At 35.6% G+C, this 21,692-nt stretch overlaps 5 protein-coding genes across 5 annotated transcripts; all 5 read right to left on the bottom strand.

The window, feature by feature from the left end:
* Nucleotides 1-1,092: 1,092 nt before the first annotated feature.
* On the bottom strand, nt 1,093-1,713 carry LOC106428917. Its single transcript, XM_013869666.2, has one exon. It carries the CDS (start codon nt 1,711-1,713, stop codon nt 1,093-1,095), a length of 621 nt encoding a protein of 206 aa, XP_013725120.2.
* Nucleotides 1,714-3,676: 1,963 nt separating this feature from the next.
* LOC125586272 (F-box/kelch-repeat protein At3g27150-like) lies at nt 3,677-8,669 on the bottom strand. Its single transcript, XM_048756191.1, has one exon. The coding sequence runs from the start codon at nt 7,488-7,490 to the stop codon at nt 6,150-6,152; it is 1,341 nt and encodes a 446-aa protein (XP_048612148.1). The 5' UTR covers nt 7,491-8,669; the 3' UTR covers nt 3,677-6,149.
* Nucleotides 8,670-8,902: 233 nt separating this feature from the next.
* LOC125586271 (F-box/kelch-repeat protein At3g27150-like) lies at nt 8,903-12,098 on the bottom strand. The gene has a single exon (XM_048756190.1). The coding sequence runs from the start codon at nt 10,944-10,946 to the stop codon at nt 9,606-9,608; it is 1,341 nt and encodes a 446-aa protein (XP_048612147.1). The 5' UTR covers nt 10,947-12,098; the 3' UTR covers nt 8,903-9,605.
* Nucleotides 12,099-12,356: 258 nt separating this feature from the next.
* LOC125586270 (F-box/kelch-repeat protein At3g27150-like) lies at nt 12,357-14,381 on the bottom strand. Its single transcript, XM_048756188.1, has one exon. It carries the CDS (start codon nt 14,366-14,368, stop codon nt 13,064-13,066), a length of 1,305 nt encoding a protein of 434 aa, XP_048612145.1. The 5' UTR covers nt 14,369-14,381; the 3' UTR covers nt 12,357-13,063.
* Nucleotides 14,382-16,097: 1,716 nt separating this feature from the next.
* LOC125586269 (F-box/kelch-repeat protein At3g27150-like) lies at nt 16,098-18,917 on the bottom strand. Its single transcript, XM_048756187.1, has one exon. The coding sequence runs from the start codon at nt 17,864-17,866 to the stop codon at nt 16,526-16,528; it is 1,341 nt and encodes a 446-aa protein (XP_048612144.1). The 5' UTR covers nt 17,867-18,917; the 3' UTR covers nt 16,098-16,525.
* Between the last annotated feature and the right edge of the window lie 2,775 nt (nt 18,918-21,692).

Below are 21,692 nucleotides of genomic sequence, written 5' to 3'. Positions count from 1 at the left end.
CCTCACACATGGGAGGATGGTGATCTGTCGCAGGCAATTGCGTTCCTAACCGGTGGTCGCTGTACTCACTGGGAGCCTTTCTCCCTAACACAGCTCCTCCCACAGTATCTTTGCCTCTACAAACTGTGTGAGTTAAACTGGCTACCTGGATTCCATGTAGATGCAATGCTAAAAAAGCGTCTTCGTTTTCTCTTCGCGTTTGTAAGAGAAAAGCCGATAGACTTTGGTCGACTGGCTTATGACCAGATCATCGAAATGTCTCGTCAGTCTGATGCGGACAAGAAAATTGTTCTCCCCAACTTGATCTATCAGACTCTCAATCTTCAAAGGGACATTTTGGCTCTTCCAGGTGATGAACCCCTAATTTGTCAGCCGCAAAATGTTAGCGGACTCGAGGCGGATCTTTCACTACGTAGGGGGAGAAGAGGTCGTATCCATTCCGATGATTGATAACTATAATTACATGTAATAGCTTCGGTTTCTATCTGCAGTTTTTTGACAAACTCTATGCTACTCCAAGTTCTGTTTTCGGCTAGTACACTAAGTACTTTTTTTCCCTCTGTGTTGTTACTTTATTCGGATATAATATCTACTTTTGTTATTAATGTTATGCATCTATTGATCAACTGTAGGTGTACAACAAATATGTGCTACAACCATAATATATTTAGTACGAAAAGCCCGTACACCTCAACACTAGTTCCGTACACCGTATCCAAACAAACACAGGTTCATCGGTGATCTACAATAAAAATACATACCAAAATGAGGTTGGTTGTTTTTATCAAAATACAGACTTTCTACATCCTCTATTCAGGGCTTAACTTCCTTGCAAGTGGTCTTCTTGTGACCTTCCTTAAAACAGTTTGAGCACTTGTTCGGCTTATGTTTTTTGCTCCCCCCCCTGATGTAAACAATAAAGTTGGTATAATTGGAGAATTTACTATACATTACTGAAATTATTGTTCAAAGTCAACACCACAGTCTTACCGGTATCTCTCCTGCGGACAGTTTACGTTTGATTCCTGGTCTTCCCTTCGTTCGTTTGGTCGTTGGTGGATAAAGATCAACCGTTAGTATTTCGGCTGGCACTTAAACATCCTTTGGATCCGGAACCGGAAGTATGATACCCCTAACTGTTTCAGCCCATGTCTCTTTGAGATGGTGTTTGCAAACAAACATGGTGTACTGCATATTACGGCAAGAAGCAGCAGCAATGGCATGTCGGCATGGCAAACCAAGCTTTTGGAATTCGAGGCAAGTGCAAGTTCGTTTATCCAGATCAACCGTGAAACCAAAATTAGTTGGCCTGTGCGTAACTTCGAATAACCAAGTCGAACATGGCATAACTAGAAGGCCCGTTGACAGCACCAGCTGTTCGACCAGTATCTTTTGAATATTATCTGGAACATTTCCCTTCATCTTACTGATCTCGGTGCGTCTGATCACATACCATGTACACAGCTTCCGGCGAATAAACTCGAACAATGCCATTATAGGACTATCACGAGCGGGCAGAAGAGCATTATTCAACGATTCAGCAGCGTTAGAAGTCATCACGTTAAATCTCTCCCCTTCGAAATGTGAACGTGTCCATAGCTTCTTGTCGATCTTCTCCAAATAATCCCAGCATCTCCAATCCGTCAGTTTAATAAACTCCATTATCTCCTTAAACACCGAAACTCTGAACGCATCCCCAGCTCTGCTAACCATTGCTTTATCATTAACGTTACGCTGGAGGTGTACGAGACAAATACCATGGTGTGCACGTGGGTACCATTTATCTTTCGCTGCGAAAAATTGCTGCGCATCTATCTGATATTATACTTAAATCAGAACCATCCTCTACAATAGTAGATAACCTCTCGAAAAACCATGTCCAAGATTCTGTGTTCTCGCTTTCCACTACTGCGAAAGCAATCGGGAATACGCGGCTGTTAGCATCTTGTCCGCTGGCACTGAGCAAAACACCTTTGTACTTTCCAAACATGTGGGTGCCGTCCACCACTAGCACCTTCCTCAGGTACTTCCATCCATCGATGCATGCTTTCAGGGACATGAACGCATACTTAAACCTTGTTTTTCCTTCTTTGTCTTTTTCTGTTTTAATATCGGTGATTGTTCCAGGATTTGCTAGCTTGAGTACATGGAAGTACTGTGGTAGCATCTTGTATGAATCCTCTTCTGTTCCTTGCGCAGATGCAATTGCTAGTTCTTTCGCTTTCCAAGCTTTCCAGTATGAGCATGTATAGTTGAATTCCGTTCGCAACATTTCCGGAAGTTCCATAGCACGCGGCCCAGAGTAGAGCCTCTCGTATTTCGAACGCAATAGAGCTGCAAGCACTTTGGCTGTACCATGTTTTTTATACTTCCCTCTAACGTCGGCTACGCATACATGATTCAGAATTGCCTTTTTAACCAGATAAGTTGGAGAATCACCGAGTTGAACAGCCACTACTCTCCACTTGCATTCTTTTTCGTAGCATTTCGCCGTCAGTCGGCGTTTGCAATGCCTGAGCTTAAACGTGCACACCTTAGCAATTGCGTAGATAGCCAACGTCAACTTGCACTCCGCTTTGTGCTTGAACGTCCTTCCCACGTATATGTCAGAGTCCTCCTTGCTGAAGTCAATGTCAAGAGGGTTGCAGCTGCTTCCATCCATTTCATTATACACACCATCTACATCATTATATCCATACATATCTGGTACTTGTATGCCTTTCATGAATGCTTCTCCACCCTGAACTTGTCTAGTTGCGGTGACAGGAGGATCAACATCGTCCTCATCTTCGAGCTCACGGTTGTGCGTGTTATATTGTTTTGGGGGAGTTTCGAGACATATGTCACCACTTTCAACGGCCTCTGTTGCTTGATTGGGCGCACAACCAACGTCTGTAGGAGTACCACTCACATTATCTCCGGCTTTCGTCAATACTTCTTCACCCTGAAATGCGGCCGGCTGGGGAATAGGAGTGTCAACAACAGCATCATCATCATTATCTTCAGTCACCCGGGTGTGTTTGTTTTTAGATTGAGGGGGCGTCACAAGAACAACATCAACACCTACCTCGGTCTCTGTTACTTCTGTGTCCAATCTGGAGGGTGATCCAAGATCTCTTGCTAGATCGGTGATTTCCACAGAAGAATCGTTATTTTTGGATATATATCCACCTCCACGTGATCGTTGCTTCTTACCACACGCCGATTTTGCAGCCCCTGTGCCACCAGGACGCCGAATACCCTTCCCACCAGACTGTCCACCACTTCTTCCTTTGCCTGGACCTTCTACAAAATCGTCGTCGTCGTCCGTCACGCAATCGTTTCTACAATAATCATGCCAGCCATTGTAGTCGTAATCGATATCATCGCCTTCATCTTCTGCAGCAACATCTTCGTGAGCTCCTCCATTATTTCCATTCTCCACTGAGACCTGTTCAACACTTAGCGTTCTCGTATCTTCTATGAGACATATTTGTTGAGGCAGATTATCTGGCGCCGTTTTTACTGCGCCTCCTTCTTCGACTTTGCCTTCCTTATTCTCTCTATTATCCACTGCCAAGTCATCTCCACAAACATTCCCCTTTTCTTGCTCGCAATTCTCTGAATTAGCCCCACTCCCGTCGTCAAGAGTTTCTCCACTTTTGTCTTGGTCTTTGACGTCGCAACCATGCTGCCAGACTGAGAGTTGTGTTTATAGCGTTCTTCGATTTGCTGAACTTCCATCAAAAAAGCAACATCTTCATCAGGAGGTCGAACGGGTGCATTCATTTAGACCCGTATTACTCGTTCCGACCTTAGAAATATCATTTCTCCTCCAACACTTTCTCTTAATGTTACGAAGAGATTGACGGATTTGTCTGCCCGGTGAAGCGCCTTGAAAATCCTGAAATCTTTGTCCGTTGCTATCTCGACAGGAGAAGCCAGTAGGCCCACCATTTCACTCTCTCCATCATTCAGCCAATACGACATCTCGGCTAACACTTCCTTTCCCAAAAGCCCATACGCAGCTACAATACACGTTTTTAACTCCTCAGCACCTCTAATTCTGGACGAATCGACGGCTCTACCCATTCTATCATTGTCTATCTTGAAATCCCAAGCTCCATTGTCAAACATTATCCACCTCCCAGCCATAACCACAATGCAAGAATTACACAGACCTACGGTCCAAGCATGAGCACCCGTTAGTGTCATTTGCCAAATAGAGGAAGCACACAATTGTAAAAACAAATACAGAAACTTAGAGCTCAAACTCTGTACCTTCGTCGGTGTTGGTCCTGATTTCCTTACTACGTGTGCCACCACTACTTGACCCGACGTTCCGACCACCGCTAATTGTTTCCATCCTTTTCAGTTACGGTGGATAAGCATCGACGGCCTCAGAGGATGGGAATATCTTCTTATCGTAGGGTTGCTTCTTTTAGTTGTACACCAGTTCTTAGCTGCTTCTCACCATTACCCAGTTAGCGTTTTATAACATATTAGTTTAATTAATATTACCACAAATATCAGAAAACAGTGAACGGCGGGAAAATGAATGGTTAATATTACCTTTAACCTTTACTACCGGTCACCCAAAAAAAAAAAAAAAATTCTCGAACTCACATGTGCGGAAACTTCTGGGCCGCTTGGGTCGCTAAGTCTTAGGGTCGTTTCGTCTGGGACACTTTCAAGAGTTTCATGGGTCACGGCCCAGAACATTACGGGTCATAAGGCCAAATTCGTCACCGGTTTATTTCTCTCCCCCCTAGCGGCCCGTTTCGACAATTAAAACTTCCAGTGACCCACTTGGCCAATTAAAAACTTGAAGTGACCCTATGTCACAAGCGACTCCTCTTTGCAGGTTTGACTAAGTTTTTGTTAATTGTTTGAGAATATTTATTAGTTTGACAGAAAAGAAATTTGATTTTTTTTACCTTTCGATGAACATACTTATTTTAATCCATTGCAATTTTAAAAAGTATGTATGCATTCATTAAGAACTTAATAAATAACAAATTTAGTACTTGTAAAATAAAAAGGTTACATTTCAAATTAAAAGATTACTTTCCTGTTATAATGAAAGTCGATTTGTCTACTTTTTCTTTGATCAAAGTCTATTTGTATATATAACACATAAAATGTATAAAAAGAAAGTTAAGTATTAATTAAACAACCTATGATTAACCTGATTCTAACCAAACTGTATTTAGTTGCTGTTAGATTATAAAAAAAATTATGTTTGTCATAATGCAATAGATATTTACTGTTTCTCTGGTATCATTTTAAGTAGCTCACAATGTTCACTTTTACGATGAGAAATCTGATGCCCCTATAGCTTCAGATAGTTCTTTAAGTTGGCTTCAAAGAAACAACATATAGTGAAGTCAAATCATTGATCATGGATTTTCGAATTGGGATTATCTAGTAACTAGTTACGGGGATCAAGCCGCTAGTATCAAACTGATTAATAATAATATAAAAATAACAACGTCTTTCTTATTATTATTTATAGATGATAAACAAGCACATTTTTATAACTGTTGCTTTCTTATTTCTAATTATTTATAACTCCTGTATTTTCAACTCCTCTGGGTAAATAATACAATTTGGGTTCACATAAAATATAATAAAAATGTTTTATCAAAATTACCAAAGTTAAATTAGTACATTCTATGTTTTTAGTAAATCGATTATCTAACCATGTAAAATAAAATAGGCAATTTTATTTTAAAAAATACAACCATTGTTTATGGTTAAAAACCTAATAACCTGAAAATTCTAGTTGTCCAAACCAAGCAAGTAAAAATTATATATGATTTTAATGTGGTATATAACTTCTGTAAACCTAATTTTTTGGAAAAACAAACCGAAACATGATAAAGATTTTAGCTGAACATGATTAGGTAACATTAATGGCTAAAGAGGGGAGGGGGAAACAAAACTATAAAATTCAATAAGCATTACATAAACATCATTAATCTTTTTTTTTTTTGCACAAACATAAGCACTTATAAACGAAAACAACAACATTTTAATCCCAAATGCAAAAACAAAAACTCAGAAAACAAAAACAACAGAAAACCACAATTTTAATTGTTTCGGGGTTCCAAATGGCCACCCAATTATTGTAAGCACAAATACAAAACAAGTTTGCCTCGGAAACAACTTTAAGCAAACATAACACAACAGTTATGAATAAACGGTGGGAGCTCAGCACCAGTGCACCAATATTTTAATTCTTCCCAGTGCTGCTCTTCCACGTCTGGAGAAGGACGGCATGAGTAGACTATTGCTTTCCTATGCCAAGAGTGAGAAGTTCCAACAACCAGAAGTCTATCTCCCATAGATTTAAACGCAGTCCCCCAACCAAAGGTAGTGTTTGCGCTCACAGGGACAACACCAAGTTTCTTCCAAATATTTGTGTTTATATCATATACGCGAAGCTCGTTCAAAGATGTCTCCAACATGTATAGATTGTCATCAACCACAGCTATAAGAGGCGGAGATTGGGAAGGAATAATGAATGTCATGTCCTTTAACATGTCAGGTATCAACTCCCAAGAATTTGTGGTCTCATCATAACTTTCTCCACAAGTGAGGTGTTTATCATTCTCATCTCGGCCACCGAGGACATAAAACTTTCCACGCAAGAAACATCCTGAGCTGAACTTCCTTGCTTTATGCATTCCATTAATCATAGTCCAACTTTTTGTATCAGCATTATACTTTTCTACGGTTCGAACAACTATAGGGTTCTCATTGTCATCCTTTTGAATGCCTCCTGCAAAAAATGCGGTTTTTCCATGGCTAGCAGAACCGTACATGACCCTCGGTGTGATCATTGAAGGACCTTTGAACCACTTATGATTCTCTAGCTCGTAGCGAAACACCACAATTCCCTCTATTTCTCTTCCAATGACAATTAACTGAGTACCCACACTAATTGTTTCCTTATCGCTGTGGAAAAAGCAATAGTCAGAAGAAGGAACTTTAGGAAGTTTCTGAAAGGTTTTAAAATCCTTATCAAACATTTCCCAATTTGAATCAGCCCCTGAATGCAAAATCACGTAGGGTTTCACAAGGCCTTTTTCTTGTCTCACCCTGAAAATTTCACCACTTTTTAACAACTGCAAAAATTTCTTGTTAAGAAACTGCAGTTTCCAGTATTCAAAGCATGGAAGACGAGCAAAGATCTCGACCTCAAGCTCGTACAAAAGCTTATGATGAACATAACATCCATCATGAGATTTTAAACCTGCAAGATTCTGAAATGTTTTTGTAATTTCTCCTTTTTCTTCCTCATCAGAATCATAACAAGGTTTCACATTCAGGTCAGGTATGTTGGGTTTAATGCCAACAATTGAAATCTTCCTTCGTTTAGATTGGCTCAAGCTAGCTCCAATCTTAGGAGTCTGATCATCACTTAGCATTAGCATATCTGGATTTATTTTAACCATCTCTTTTGACATCATTTCCTGTAAATTCCAAAATAATACATTAAGTAACATCACCCAGTTGCAAGAATCTGAATTCCAGAATAGTTTTTTTTTATGTAAACTGGAAAATCAAAGAGACTCAAAATTTCATTAACTAAATTGAACTCAATCTTCTTAAAAAAAATAATTAGTTAATGCTTATGTAAACTTCTGATATATTCAGAAATTGATACTTCAAGAGAGTAAAAAAATTATATCATTACTTTAAACAATAGCGAGAGCCAGTATAAGCAAACAAAACAATAAATGTAATCTGAAAATTTTTAACACGATGGAAATGGAAAATCACTCTTCTAAAAACATATAATTACTGGCTTTTTATGATTACAATTTTTACTATTTGAAGAACTTAGAAAATATGAAAATGGGAATATGTATTATTTAACGTAAGTTGATCGATATAATTTGAAAATAAAGCATATTGTGACAAAGATAGATATATTTTATGATGGTGATACAGTATAAAAATCTGAGTATGTCTTAATATAATTAGAGATTAGGATTATTATAAAATTGGCATGTGTACCTTAAAAGCTTATATAAAATGCTTTATTGAACTCACACTTGAGTCCCAATTATATATAGTTAATTGAAAAGATACATATGAAATCTTGACTCAGTTACTCAGATATATATAGTATATCTGTTTTGAATTCTCTACCATAATTATTATCTTTTGTTTAATTTTATTACCATAGTAATGCAATATGGTTATTCAACCTTCTACCATAAATCAAAATAATAAATTCTATAGAAATCTTGACTAAACGTTTGTAAGTTTGTTTTTGTTTTTTCCCATACATCATAAAACTACTAATTAGTGACTCTTTGCAGGTTTGACTAAGTTTTTGTTAATTGTTTGAGAATATTTATTAGTTTGACAGAAAATATTTTTGATTTTTTTTTGCCTTTCGATGAACATACTTATTTTAATCCATTGCAATTTTAAAAAGTATGTATGCATTCATTAAGAACTTAATAAATAACAAATTTAATACTTGTAAAATAAAAAGGTTACATTTCAAATTAAAAGATTACTTTCCAGTTATAATGAAAGTCGATTTGTCTATTTTTTCTTTGATCAAAGTCTATTTGTATATATAACACATAAAATTTATAAAAATAAAGTTAAGTATTAATTAAACACCCTATGATTAACCTGATTCTAACCAAACTGTATTTAGTTGCTGTTAGATTATAAAAAAATTATTTTTGTCATAATGCAATAGATATTTACTGTTTCTCTGGTACCCTTTTAAGTAGCTCACAATGTTCACTTTTACGATGAGAAATCTGATGCCCCTATAGCTTCAGATAGTTCTTTAAATCGGCTTCAATGAAACAACATATAGTGAAGTCAAATCATTGATCATGGATTTTCGAATTGGGATTATCTAGTAACTAGTACAACTAGTATCAAACTGATTAATAATAATATAAAAATAACAAGGTCTTTCTTATTATTATTTATAAATGATAAACAAGCACATTTTTATAACAGTTGCTTTCTTATTTCTAATTATTTATAACTCCTGTATTTTCAACTCCTCTGGGTAAATAATACAATTTGGGTTCACATAAAATATAATAAAAATGTTTTATCAAAATTACCAAAGTTAAATTAGTACATTCTATGTTTTTAGTAAATCGATTATCTAACCATGTAAAATAAAACAGGCAATTTTATTTTAAAAAATACAACCATTGTTTATGGTTAAAAACCTAATAACCTGAAAATTCTAGTTGTCCAAACCAAGCAAGTAAAAATTAGATATGATTTTAATGTGGTATATAACTTCTGTAAACCTAATTTTTTGGAAAAACAAACTGAAACATGATAAAGATTTTAGCTGAACATGATTAGGTAACATTAATGGCTAAAGAGGGGAGGGGGAAACAAAACTATAAAATTCAATAAGCATTACATAAACATCATTAATCTTTTTTTTTTTGCACAAACATAAGCACTTATAAACGAAAACAACAACATTTTAATCCCAAATGCAAAAACAAAAACTCAGAAAACAAAAACAACAGAAAACCACAATTTTAATTGTTTCGGGGTTCCAAATGGCCACCCAATTATTGTAAGCACAAATACAAAACAAGTTTGCCTCGGAAACAACTTTAAGCAAACATAACACAACAGTTATGAATAAACGGTGGGAGCTCAGCACCAGTGCACCAATATTTTAATTCTTCCCAGTGCTGCTCTTCCACGTCTGGAGAAGGACGGCATGAGTAGACTATTGCTTTCCTATGCCAAGAGTGATAAGTTCCAACAACCAGAAGTCTATCTCCCATAGATTTAAACGCAGTCCCCCAACCAAAGGTAGTGTTTGCGCTCACAGGGACAACACCAAGTTTCTTCCAAATATTTGTGTTTATATCATATACGCGAAGCTCGTTCAAAGATGTCTCCAACATGTATAGATTGTCATCAACCACAGCTATAAGAGGCGGAGATTGGGAAGGAATAATGAATGTCATGTCCTTTAACATGTCAGGTATCAACTCCCAAGAATTTGTGGTCTCATCATAACTTTCTCCACAAGTGAGGTGTTTATCATTCTCATCTCGGCCACCGAGGACATAAAACTTTCCACGCAAGAAACATCCTGAGCTGAACTTCCTTGCTTTATGCATTCCATTAATCATAGTCCAACTTTTTGTATCAGCATTATACTTTTCTACGGTTCGAACAACTATAGGGTTCTCATTGTCATCCTTTTGAATGCCTCCTGCAAAAAATGCGGTTTTTCCATGGCTAGCAGAACCGTACATGACCCTCGGTGTGATCATTGAAGGACCTTTGAACCACTTATGATTCTCTAGCTCGTAGCGAAACACCACAATTCCCTCTATTTCTCTTCCAATGACAATTAACTGAGTACCCACACTAATTGTTTCCTTATCGCTGTGGAAAAAGCAATAGTCAGAAGAAGGAACTTTAGGAAGTTTCTGAAAGTTTTTAAAATCCTTATCAAACATTTCCCAATTTGAATCAGCCCCTGAATGCAAAATCACGTAGGGTTTCACAAGGCCTTTTTCTTGTCTCACCCTGAAAATTTCACCACTTTTTAACAACTGCAAAAATTTCTTGTTAAGAAACTGCAGTTTCCAGTATTCAAAGCATGGAAGACGAGCAAAGATCTCGACCTCAAGCTCGTACAAAAGCTTATGATGAACATAACATCCATCATGAGATTTTAAACCTGCAAGATTCTGAAATGTTTTTGTAATTTCTCCTTTTTCTTCCTCATCAGAATCATAACAAGGTTTCACATTCAGGTCAGGTATGTTGGGTTTAATGCCAACAATTGAAATCTTCCTTCGTTTAGATTGGCTCAAGCTAGCTCCAATCTTAGGAGTCTGATCATCACTTAGCATTAGCATATCTGGATTTATTTTAACCATCTCTTTTGACATCATTTCCTGTAAATTCCAAAATAATACATTAAGTAACATCACTCAGTTGCAAGAATCTGAATTCCAGAATAGTTTTTTTTTTTGTAAACTGGAAAATCAAAGAGACTCAAAATTTCATTAACTAAATTGAACTCAATCTTCTTTAAAAAAAATAATTAGTTAATGCTTATGTAAACTTCTGATATATTCAGAAATTGATACTTCAAGAGAGTAAAAAAATTATATCATTACTTTAAACAATAGCGAGAGCCAGTATAAGCAAACAAAACAATAAATGTAATCTGAAAATTTTTAACACGATGGAAATGGAAAATCACTCTTCTAAAAACATATAATTACTGGCTTTTTATGATTACAATTTTTACTATTTGAAGAACTTAGAAAATATGAAAATGGGAATATGTATTATTTAACGTAAGTTGATCGATATAATTTGAAAATAAAGCATATTGTGACAAAGATAGATATATTTTATGATGGTGATACAGTATAAAAATCTGAGTATGTCTTAATATAATTAGAGATTAGGATTATTATAAAATTGGCATGTGTACCTTAAAAGCTTATATAAAATGCTTTATTGAACTCACACTTGAGTCCCAATTATATATAGTTAATTGAAAAGATACATATGAAATCTTGACTCAGTTACTCAGATATATATAGTATATCTGTTTTGAATTCTCTACCATAATTATTATCTTTTGTTTAATTTTATTACCATAGTAATGCAATATGGTTATTCAACCTTCTACCATAAATCAAAATAATAAATTCTATAGAAATCTTGACTAAACGTTTGTTAGTTTGTTTTTGTTTTTTCCCATACATCATAAAACTACTAATTAGTGACTCTTTGCAGGTTTGACTATGTTTTTGTTAATTGTTTCAGAATATTTATTACTATGACAGAAAAAATTTTGATTTTTTTTTGCCTTTCGATGAACATACTTATTTTAATCCATTGCAATTTTAAAAAGTATGTATGCATTCATTAAGAACTTAATAAATAACAAATTTAATACTTGTAAAATAAAAAGGTTACATTTCAAATTAAAAGATTACTTTCCAGTTATAATGAAAGTCGATTTGTCTATTTTTTCTTTGATCAAAGTCTATTTGTATATATAACACATAAAATGTATAAAAAGAAAGTTAAGTATTAATTAAACACCCTATGATTAACCTGATTCTAACCAAACTGTATTTAGTTGCTGTTAGATTATAAAAAAATTTTTTGTCATAATGCAATAGATATTTACTGTTTCTCTGGTACCCTTTTAAGTAGCTCACAATGTTCACTTTTACGATGAGAAATCTGATGCCCCTATAGCTTCAGATAGTTCTTTAAATCGGCTTCAATGAAACAACATATAGTGAAGTCAAATCATTGATCATGGATTTTCGAATTGGGATTATCTAGTAACTAGTACATCAAGCTAGTATCAAACTGATTAATAATAATATAAAAATAACAAGGTCTTTCTTATTATTATTTATAAATGATAAACAAGCACATTTTTATAACAGTTGCTTTCTTATTTCTAATTATTTATAACTCCTGTATTTTCAACTCCTCTGGGTAAATAATACAATTTGGGTTCACATAAAATATAATAAAAATGTTTTATCAAAATTACCAAAGTTAAATTAGTACATTCTATGTTTTTAGTAAATCGATTATCTAACCATGTAAAATAAAACAGGCAATTTTATTTTAAAAAATACAACCATTGTTTATGGTTAAAAACCTAATAACCTGAAAATTCTAGTTGTCCAAACCAAGCAAGTAAAAATTAGATATGATTTTAATGTGGTATATAACTTCTGTAAACCTAATTTTTTGGAAAAACAAACTGAAACATGATAAAGATTTTAGCTGAACATGATTAGGTAACATTAATGGCTAAAGAGGGGAGGGGGAAACAAAACTATAAAATTCAATAAGCATTACATAAACATCATTAATCTTTTTTTTTTTGCACAAACATAAGCACTTATAAACGAAAACAACAACATTTTAATCCCAAATGCAAAAACAAAAACTCAGAAAACAAAAACAACAGAAAACCACAATTTTAATTGTTTCGGGGTTCCAAATGGCCACCCAATTATTGTAAGCACAAATACAAAACAAGTTTGCCTCGGAAACAACTTTAAGCAAACATAACACAACAGTTATGAATAAACGGTGGGAGCTCAGCACCAGTGCACCAATATTTTAATTCTTCCCAGTGCTGCTCTTCCACGTCTGGAGAAGGACGGCATGAGTAGACTATTGCTTTCCTATGCCAAGAGTGATAAGTTCCAACAACCAGAAGTCTATCTCCCATAGATTTAAACGCAGTCCCCCAACCAAAGGTAGTGTTTGCGCTCACAGGGACAACACCAAGTTTCTTCCAAATATTTGTGTTTATATCATATACGCGAAGCTCGTTCAAAGATGTCTCCAACATGTATAGATTGTCATCAACCACAGCTATAAGAGGCGGAGATTGGGAAGGAATAATGAATGTCATGTCCTTTAACATGTCAGGTATCAACTCCCAAGAATTTGTGGTCTCATCATAACTTTCTCCACAAGTGAGGTGTTTATCATTCTCATCTCGGCCACCGAGGACATAAAACTTTCCACGCAAGAAACATCCTGAGCTGAACTTCCTTGCTTTATGCATTCCATTAATCATAGTCCAACTTTTTGTATCAGCATTATACTTTTCTACGGTTCGAACAACTATAGGGTTCTCATTGTCATCCTTTTGAATGCCTCCTGCAAAAAATGCGGTTTTTCCATGGCTAGCAGAACCGTACATGACCCTCGGTGTGATCATTGAAGGACCTTTGAACCACTTATGATTCTCTAGCTCGTAGCGAAACACCACAATTCCCTCTATTTCTCTTCCAATGACAATTAACTGAGTACCCACACTAATTGTTTCCTTATCGCTGTGGAAAAAGCAATAGTCAGAAGAAGGAACTTTAGGAAGTTTCTGAAAGTTTTTAAAATCCTTATCAAACATTTCCCAATTTGAATCAGCCCCTGAATGCAAAATCACGTAGGGTTTCACAAGGCCTTTTTCTTGTCTCACCCTGAAAATTTCACCACTTTTTAACAACTGCAAAAATTTCTTGTTAAGAAACTGCAGTTTCCAGTATTCAAAGCATGGAAGACGAGCAAAGATCTCGACCTCAAGCTCGTACAAAAGCTTATGATGAACATAACATCCATCATGAGATTTTAAACCTGCAAGATTCTGAAATGTTTTTGTAATTTCTCCTTTTTCTTCCTCATCAGAATCATAACAAGGTTTCACATTCAGGTCAGGTATGTTGGGTTTAATGCCAACAATTGAAATCTTCCTTCGTTTAGATTGGCTCAAGCTAGCTCCAATCTTAGGAGTCTGATCATCACTTAGCATTAGCATATCTGGATTTATTTTAACCATCTCTTTTGACATCATTTCCTGTAAATTCCAAAATAATACATTAGTAACATCACCCAGTTGCAAGAATCTGAATTCCAGAATAGTTTTTTTTATGTAAACTGGAAAATCAAAGAGACTCAAAATTTCATTAACTAAATTGAACTCAATCTTCTTTAAAAAAAAAATAGTTAATGCTTATGTAAACTTCTGATATATTCAGAAATTGATACTTCAAGAGAGTAAAAAAATTATATCATTACTTTAAACAATAGCGAGAGCCAGTATAAGCAAACAAAACAATAAATGTAATCTGAAATTTTTTAACACGATGGAAATGGAAAATCACACTTCTAAAAACATATAATTACTGGCTTTTTATGATTACAATTTTTACTCTTTGAAGAACTTAGAAAATATGAAAATGGGAATATGTATTATTTAACGTAAGTTGATCGATATAATTCTAAAATAAAGCATATTGTGACAAAGATAGATATATTTTATGATGGTGATACAGTATAAAAATATGAGTATGTATTAATATAATTAGAGATTATGATTATTATAAAATTGGCATGTGTACCTTAAAAGCTTATATAAAATGCTTTATTGAACTCACACTTGAGTCCCAATTATATATAGTTAATTGAAAAGATACATATGAAATCTTGACTCAGTTACTCAGATATATATAGTATATCTGTTTTGAATTCTCTACCATAATTATTATCTTTTGTTTAATTTTATTACCATAGTAATGCAATATGGTTATTCAACCTTCTACCATAAATCAAAATAATAAATTCTATAGAAATCTTGACTAAACGTTTGTACTTTGTTTTTGTTTTTTCCCATACATCATAAAACTACTAATTAGTGACTCTTTGCAGGTTTGACTATGTTTTTGTTAATTGTTTCAGAATATTTATTACTATGACAGAAAAAATTTTGATTTTTTTTTGCCTTTCGATGAACATACTTATTTTAATCCATTGCAATTTTAAAAAGTATGTATGCATTCATTAAGAACTTAATAAATAACAAATTTAATACTTGTAAAATAAAAAGGTTACATTTCAAATTAAAAGATTACTTTCCAGTTATAATGAAAGTCGATTTGTCTATTTTTTCTTTGATCAAAGTCTATTTGTATATATAACACATAAAATGTATAAAAAGAAAGTTAAGTATTAATTAAACACCCTATGATTAACCTGATTCTAACCAAACTGTATTTAGTTGCTGTTAGATTATAAAAAAATTGTGTTTGTCATAATGCAATAGATATTTACTGTTTCTCTGGTACCCTTTTAAGTAGCTCACAATGTTCACTTTTACGATGAGAAATCTGATGCCCCTATAGCTTCAGATAGTTCTTTAAATCGGCTTCAAAGAAACAACATATAGTGAAGTCAAATCATTGATCATGGATTTTCGAATTGGGATTATCTAGTAACTAGTTACGGGGATCAAGCCGCTAGTATCAAACTGATTAATAATAATATAAAAATAACAAGGTCTTTCTTATTATTATTTATAGATGATAAACAAGCACATTTTTATAACTGTTGCTTTCTTATTTCTAATTATTTATAACTCCTGTATTTTCAACTCCTCTGGGTAAATAATACAATTTGGGTTCACATAAAATATAATAAAAATGTTTTATCAAAATTACCAAAGTTAAATTAGTACATTCTATGTTTTTAGTAAATCGATTATCTAACCATGTAAAATAAAATAGGCAATTTTATTTAAAAAATACAACCATTGTTTATGGTTAAAAACCTAATAACCTGAAAATTCTAGTTGTCCAAACCAAGCAAGTAAAAATTAGATATGATTTTAATGTGGTATATAACTTCTGTAAACCTAATTTTTTGGAAAAACAAACTGAAACATGATAAAGATTTTAGCTGAACATGATTAGGTAACATTAATGGCTAAAGAGGGGAGGGGGAAACAAAACTATAAAATTCAATAAGCATTACATAAACATCATTAATCTTTTTTTTTTTGCACAAACATAAGCACTTATAAACGAAAACAACAACATTTTAATCCCAAATGCAAAAACAAAAACTCAGAAAACAAAAACAACAGAAAACCACAATTTTAATTGTTTCGGGGTTCCAAATGGCCACCCAATTATTGTAAGCACAAATACAAAACAAGTTTGCCTCGGAAACAACTTTAAGCAAACATAACACAACAGTTATGAATAAACGGTGGGAGCTCAGCACCAGTGCACCAATATTTTAATTCTTCCCAGTGCTGCTCTTCCACGTCTGGAGAAGGACGGCATGAGTAGACTATTGCTTTCCTATGCCAAGAGTGAGAAGTTCCAACAACCAGAAGTCTATCTCCCATAGATTTAAACGCAGTCCCCCAACCAAAGGTAGTGTTTGCGCTCACAGGGACAACACCAAGTTTCTTCCAAATATTTGTGTTTATATCATATACGCGAAGCTCGTTCAAAGATGTCTCCAACATGTATAGATTGTCATCAACCACAGCTATAAGAGGCGGAGATTGGGAAGGAATAATGAATGTCATGTCCTTTAACATGTCAGGTATCAACTCCCAAGAATTTGTGGTCTCATCATAACTTTCTCCACAAGTGAGGTGTTTATCATTCTCATCTCGGCCACCGAGGACATAAAACTTTCCACGCAAGAAACATCCTGAGCTGAACTTCCTTGCTTTATGCATTCCATTAATCATAGTCCAACTTTTTGTATCAGCATTATACTTTTCTACGGTTCGAACAACTATAGGGTTCTCATTGTCATCCTTTTGAATGCCTCCTGCAAAAAATGCGGTTTTTCCATGGCTAGCAGAACCGTACATGACCCTCGGTGTGATCATTGAAGGACCTTTGAACCACTTATGATTCTCTAGCTCGTAGCGAAACACCACAATTCCCTCTATTTCTCTTCCAATGACAATTAACTGAGTACCCACACTAATTGTTTCCTTATCGCTGTGGAAAAAGCAATAGTCAGAAGAAGGAACTTTAGGAAGTTTCTGAATGGTTTTAAAATCCTTATCAAACATTTCCCAATTTGAATCAGCCCCTGAATGCAAAATCACGTAGGGTTTCACAAGGCCTTTTTCTTGTCTCACCCTGAAAATTTCACCACTTTTTAACAACTGCAAAAATTTCTTGTTAAGAAACTGCAGTTTCCAGTATTCAAAGCATGGAAAACGAGCAAAGATCTCGACCTCAAGCTCGTACAAAAGCATATGATTAACATAACATCCATCATGAGATTTTAAACCTGCAAGATTCGGAAATGTTTTTGTAATTTCTCCTTTTTCTTCCTCATCAGAATCATAACAAGGTTTCACATTCAGGTCAGGTATGTTGGGTTTAATGCCAACAATTGCAATCTTCCTTCGTTTAGATTGGCTCAAGCTAGCTCCAATCTTAGGAGTCTGATCATCACTTAGCATTAGCATATCTGGATTTATTTTAGCCATCTCTTTTGACATCATTTCCCGTAAATTCCAAAATAATACTTTGAGTAACATCACTCAGTTTCAAGAATCTGAATTCCAAAATAGTTTTTTTTTATGTAAACTGGAAAATCAAAGAGACTCAAAATTGCATTAACTAAATTGAACTCAATCTTATTTAAAAAAATAATTATTTAATGCTTATGTAAACTTCTAATATATTCAGAAATTGATACTTCAAGAGAGTAAAAAAATTATATCATTACTTTAAACAATAGCGTAAGCCAGTATAAGCAAACAAAACAATAAATGTAATCTGAAAATTTTAACATGATGGAAATGGAAAATCACTCTTCTAAAAACATATAATTACTGGCTTTTTATGATTACAATTTTTACTATTTGAAGAACTTAGAAAATATGAAAATGGGAATATGTATTATTTAACTTAAGTTGATCGATATAATTTGAAAATAAAGCATATTATGACAAAGATAGATATATTTTATGATGGTGATATTAATATAATTAGAGATTAGGATTATTATAAAATTGGCATGTGTACCTTAAAAGCTTATATAAAATGCTTTATTGAACTCACACTTGAGTCCCAATTATATATAGTTAATTGAAAAGATACATATGACATCTTGACTCAGTTACTCAGATATATATAGTATATCTGTTTTGAATTCTCTACCATAATTATTATCTTTTGTTTAATTTTATTACCATAGTAATGCAATATGGTTATTCAACCTTCTACTATAAATCAAAATAATAAATTCTATAGAAATCTTGACTGAACGTTTGCTAGTTTGTTTTTGTTTTTTCCCATACATCATAAAACTACTAATTAGTGACTCTTTGCAGGTTTTACTAAGTTTTTGTTAATTGTTTGAGAATATTTCTTACTATGACAGAAAAAAAATTTGACTTTTTTTTGCCTTTCGATGAACTTACTTATTTTAATCCATTGCAATTTTAAAAAGTATGTATGCATTAATTAAGAACTTAATAAATAACAAATTTAATACTTGTAAAATAAAAAGGTTACATTTCAAATTAAAAGATTACTTTCCAGTTATAATGAAAGTCGATTTGTCTATTTTTTCTTTGATCAAAGTCTATTTGTATATATAACTCATATGTTGGGGTCGAAAACGGTTGCGACGAAGTTAACGTCCAAATCCCCGAAGAAGAAAACGTAGAAACCTTCTTCGACAAATACTTTTTCGAAATAGATTCTTCTTTACGAAAAGCTTTGCGGAAGAAACGCGAGTCATCGGACAAGAGCTCGAAAAGGGTCGCTACGCAGCGACCGAACTTGTGTTCCGCTCGGTCGCTACGTAGCGACCGAGCTCTTCCGAAATGTCGATACGACATTAGTCCATGCATTCTCATCTACCCTTCGATGCTATCTCCCGATGACCGTAGCGAACCCATTTCACGTTCCCCGCCATTCTAAGTTATCAATCAAACTTTACCGTAAAAACCGCGGAAAGTTTGTTCTTTATCGAAAGAAGCCGTAATAAACGCTTCGAGTCAGAAGACGGCCCAAAGGGACCTAAGACATGACTCGAGGCCCAACTTACGATTTCGTAACCAACAGCCCGTAAGACACATGACGGTTTACGCTTGGTTCACGAGGAAAGATAAATGTCAAGTTTCCACGGATAAATACAAAATTTTGAAGATAATTACAAAGATCGGAAAAAATGGAATATCTCCATTTTTATGCTATGGCGGCTTGAGGGCAGAAGAGAAAAAGTGTAAACCGACATTGGAGCCAGTATATAAGGAGTCCTAGGCGAGAGGCATGGGGAGAGACTTTTTCATAGCAAACTTAATTTTTCATTTTTGTTATTCGAGCTGTGACTCAATTAGGCTTTTGCCGTCTTCGGGTTTTAGAACTAGGAATCTCGCCGACAGCTCTCGTAGCCCAGGCACTTACCTTGTTGTAAACGCTCAAACGCAGATTCGGAATAAGAACTATCTTGCTCTCTCTTTCGATTTCTTATTTTATTATTGTTCTCGTTTCGTGTTCTGATTGCTTGGCGTGTGGTATTAGCAGATATTCGGGACCTCTGGGAAATTAGGGTTCTTCTACTTTCCTAATTTAAACGGAAATCGACAATGCGAATTTCGGTTCCCACAGTTTGGCGCTAGAAGGAGGGGGGGACACGGATCAATCTAACCCGCAAAAGCCACTCAACGATCAGGAACGATATGCAAGACTCAACGTGCGCGAACGTCATCTTGTTCAAGGGGGGGGGAGCAACGGTCAATCGAGCCAAACCTCGAAACGATATCCTTGTTATCGAACTGACGATCCGAGATATCGACGTCGCTAGGGTGCTAATCGACACCGGAAGTTCGGCCAATATCATCTTCAAAGATACTCCCGAAAAAATAGGGATCGATCAATCCGAAATCATGAAATACCCTAGCCAACTACTGGGACTTTCGGGAGAAATGACCATGGCCTACGGGTCGATTAATCTCGCAGTCAAAGCCGAAACCGTGACAAGAGTACAGAGTTTCTAGTCGTTGACCGTCCCGCATCTTACAAAGTTATCATGGGAACACCATGGTTGAACACCATGCGTGCCATCCCATCAACGTGCCATCTTTGCCTCAAGTTTCCAACCCCTAACGGAGTCGAGGTAATATGGGGAAACCCAAAAGTATCGCAGGTGTGTTACGCCGCAGAACAAAAACGAAAAAGATCAGACCTCAAGACCACTCCTAGAAAAATGGAGAAAAAGGTCTCCGACCAGGGTTCGCGAAGTCAAGATTCGGCTGAACTCTTCTGGCAGTCTCGTAACATCACGGCCCTAGAGGAAAAACGCGAACCAACTTGCGAACCTGTGGTCACAGTCTGTCTCGACGAAGCATCTCCGGAACGATGCGTCGAGATCGGAGCCAATCTCCGCGAGCCTTTGAGGAAAGAGCTCATAACCTGTCTAAAAAGAACCTCAATACTTTCGCATGGGCCGCGGAAGATATGCCAGGGATTGACATTAACATAACATGTCACGAATTAAATATCGATCCGGCTTTCAAACCCGTCAAACAAAAAAGGTGGAAGCTAGGACCTGACCGGGCTTCCGCGGTCAACGACGAGGTCGAAAAATTGCTTAAAGTCGGGTCAATAACGGAAGTGAGGTATCCAGACTGGCTCGCTAACCCTGTAGTAGTCAGAAAGAAAAATGGAAAATGGTGAGTTCGCGTGGATTTTACCGACCTAAACAAGGCCTGTCCAAAAGATAGTTTCCCCCTGCCACACATCGATCGATTAGTAGAAGAAACGGCGGGAAACGAACTTCTGTCTTTCATGGACGCCTTCTCAGGTTACAACCAAATCATGATGAACCCTGACGATCGCGAGAAGACTGCGTTCATCACCGATCGCGGAACCTATTGCTACAGGGTAATGCCCTTCGGCCTCAAAAACGCTGGCGTAACTTACCAACGACTCGTTAACCGTATGTTCAACTCGGTAAAACGATGGAGGTTTATATCGACGACATGCTCGTCAAATCTCTCCAAGCAAAGGATCACATATCATATCTCGAGGAATGTTTCGCGCAGTTAAATTCCCATAACATGAAGCGCAAACCTGAGCGCAACCCGAAAAAATGCAGGTTTGCCGTGGCATCAGGGGAATTCCTCGGCTACCTAGTCACATTCTGCGGCATCGAAGCTAATCCAAAACAGATCAACGCACTGATCGAGATGGCTTCGCCGAAGAATAAGCGGGAAGTCCAAAGGCTGACCGGTAGAGTCGCGGCACTTAACTGGTTTATTTCACGATCAACAGACAAGTGCCTGCGTTTCTATGATGTCTTACGGGGAAATAAAAAATTCGAATGGTCGGAAGAATGCGAAAACGCTTTCC

This window comes from Brassica napus, chromosome C4 (genome assembly GCF_020379485.1).
Source record: "Brassica napus cultivar Da-Ae chromosome C4, Da-Ae, whole genome shotgun sequence".
Taxonomy (NCBI): Eukaryota; Viridiplantae; Streptophyta; class Magnoliopsida; order Brassicales; family Brassicaceae; genus Brassica; species Brassica napus.
The sequence above is the reverse complement of the archived record's forward strand: the minus strand, read 5'-3'. Positions and strand labels throughout refer to the sequence as shown.